General features: G+C 44.6%; 1 protein-coding gene across 1 annotated transcript; it reads right to left on the bottom strand.

The window, feature by feature from the left end:
* Positions 1–481: 481 nt before the first annotated feature.
* hoxd9a (homeobox D9a) lies at positions 482–2,331 on the bottom strand. The gene is made up of 2 exons (XM_030111970.1): positions 1,480–2,331; positions 482–1,023 (listed from the first exon to the last, which is right to left on the bottom strand). The coding sequence occupies exons 1-2, from the start codon at positions 2,075–2,077 to the stop codon at positions 779–781; spliced, it is 843 nt and encodes a 280-aa protein (XP_029967830.1). The 5' UTR covers positions 2,078–2,331; the 3' UTR covers positions 482–778.
* Positions 2,332–2,684: the final 353 nt, after the last annotated feature.

Below are 2,684 nucleotides of genomic sequence, written 5' to 3'. Positions count from 1 at the left end.
CGTAAACACTTTATTACTTGTAATTCTACGCTGAAAAGGACTGAATTTAACATTGGTCCAGGGGGCTCATAGGATTAAAAAAGGAAAACCTATCCGTCTGTAATTAAAGACAGGAAATCCATTTCTAAAATGTTGTCTCATGGGATTAAAATTTTAAAAACGCACAGCTCTGCTCCAAAAACGTGTGGACATACCAGTTGTCCAATGTGTTAGATAAAGAAAACATGGATCTATTTTTGTTTGAACTGAAGAGGGCAATTTCCCTTTTTACCCCAGTTACATCTATTTTTTTTTCTTCTTTAGTTTTTTGGCGTGTAACTATATTATTTGGACAAATGAGTGGAAATGGGTCACTTCACATTTCCCTGGTCATGTGCATGTACTGACACGACCTGGAATCAGATTAACTACATGTGAAAATGATTTATAAACAACTCCAAGTTTTAATAGCTGTAAAAGCAGTACATATAGGCACGTTCCCTGCTGCATCAACAGTTCGTGTGGAATTGTGAAAAAAAAAAAAAACTATTTTAAGACGACTCAGAACATTATTGGACTCATCCGTCTGTGTCTCATCCAGAAATTCCTGTATACGCATTTAGAGCCAATATTTTACGACACTGACACGCAATGGAAGAAGACAATTAAAAAATCAAATGGCTATGGTGGCTCCTACCAAAATCAAATAGTTCAGATGGCTTCCTGGATTTTTCTTTTTCATTATGTTTTTTTTGTTTTTTTAATAAAACGTCAAAAATGTGTAGAAGCAGCAGTGGCTTTATAGCTGGTCCTTGGTGCTCCTCTCCCGGTTCATCTTCTTCATCTTCATCCTCCTGTTCTGGAACCAGATCTTCACTTGTCTCTCCGTTAAGCTGAGAATGCGGGCCACCTCATACCGCCGGTCTCTGGTCAGATACATGTTGTAGAGGAACTCCTTCTCCAGCTCTAAAGTCTGATATTTTGTGTAAGGGCATCGCTTCTTTCTCGTTGAGCGTGCGTGGATCCAGTTCGCTGCAGGGTTGTCTGAAAAGCAGGACATACACGAGACAAGAGCTTTAAAACTGAAAATCTCAGCGATTTAAATAAAGGTCACACTCAGGAGAATCACAGAAAGCATGTTGGAAACACTCAGACATTAGAAATGTTTAATCTGACAGAAAAAGAGACTATTTCTATTCCAGGTTTGCTTGTTTGCACTGGGGAAAAAAAAATAAATCAGATCTATGTGTAGTCATAAAGTCTCCTCAAGTACAACCTAATCGAAAACTGCAATATCTATTTTGGGTGTCTCGTGACATAAACAGTAGGATTCCTGCAATAACCCTTCCAGAGCGTTTTTTTTTCTTTTTCTTTTTTTTTTTCGGAGCCACGGTATAGTACGAGACACTTTTATAGGTTAGTAAAACCTCCAGTTTTACACACCCAGCTCATACAGTTCTCGGGGCTGTAAATCAGAACCGGGCTATTCCGTTTACTTACTTGGGTCAAGTTGTTGTTGTTTCTCCTCTTTGGACTCGCTGTGGCTGGAGAGCTCGCTCCCACTCAGCTCCTTGTTCGCCTTCTCCGGACTCTCCGGTCCTCCGCACGCGAAGCCCCCGGAAAGCGGCCGCGGCTCCGCGTCCGGCGCGTCGTCGCCCTCCGCGGCGGCTTTGGCCGCCGCCGCCGCCGCCGCCACCGCCTCCGGCTGCTTATTCGTCCCGTACGAGGACGACCGGCCGTTGTTGGAGTGGAATCCGGCGAACGAAACGTGGTTGGAGATGGGCTCCATCCAGGACCGGACGCCGACATATCTGCCGTCCGAGGCGGGCAGATGAGGCTGGTGGTGGTGGTGGTGGTGGTGGTGGACGTACGGATGATAAATCCCCTGAGGATGGACCGAGGACCAGGACGAGGAGAAGACCGCGGACTTTGGCGCAAAATTACACGAGGAGAAGTCTGCGTTGTCCCCGGCAGCACCTGACGGCCTCGGGGTCATGGAGTGTGGAGCCTGAATAAAGCGAGCCCCGTACACATCCTCCGGCTCCTGGCCCATGAGCGCGTCCACATAGCAGTTACTGAGCGTGCCACTGGAAGACATTTTTTGATCTCTTCCTAGTCATATAATAAGCCTTGCACTGTTACGGGAAGCGTCCCTCTATGAACAATCATAGTATTTTTGCTGGCCTGCATCTACAGGGATTGGTTACATGGATCACGTGGTCATATTTACCAATACAGCGAGTAAATCAATCCTGCCCGTGCTCTCCGCTTTTCCTCAGGTTTAATTTCGCTTTTCATTTCACAAATAATAAAAAGCCCCATCTGATGTGACTGGAGGGAGAGAACGATCGCTCGAATAAAACGCATTTCCCCCTGTCTTTTTTTTTCTTCTTCCTTTCTTTTCTTTCTTGTGATCGTGTGACTGCGGGACGTTGCAACAATACATGCAGCTCAAAAAGAGGAATAAGACACTTTACCCCCCACCCAGGCTACCAACACAGATCCAGCGTATTTTAATGCTTGAGAAAACTCTTATAATATCGTCTTGATACCCACAATGCTTGTAAAATGGTTTATAGACTTGCAGAGTCCTCGTAAAATAGATGTAATAACATGTTGTAAAATAACAGACGCCATTTCCGTTCACAATGTGCCGTATCCATTGTTAATATTTGGCCAGGAAACGTATTTTCTAGCTTGGTTTA

Source organism: Salarias fasciatus, chromosome 16 (genome assembly GCF_902148845.1).
Source record: "Salarias fasciatus chromosome 16, fSalaFa1.1, whole genome shotgun sequence".
In the NCBI taxonomy this organism is placed as follows: Eukaryota; Metazoa; Chordata; class Actinopteri; order Blenniiformes; family Blenniidae; genus Salarias; species Salarias fasciatus.
This window is presented reverse-complemented; position numbering and strand designations above follow the sequence as displayed.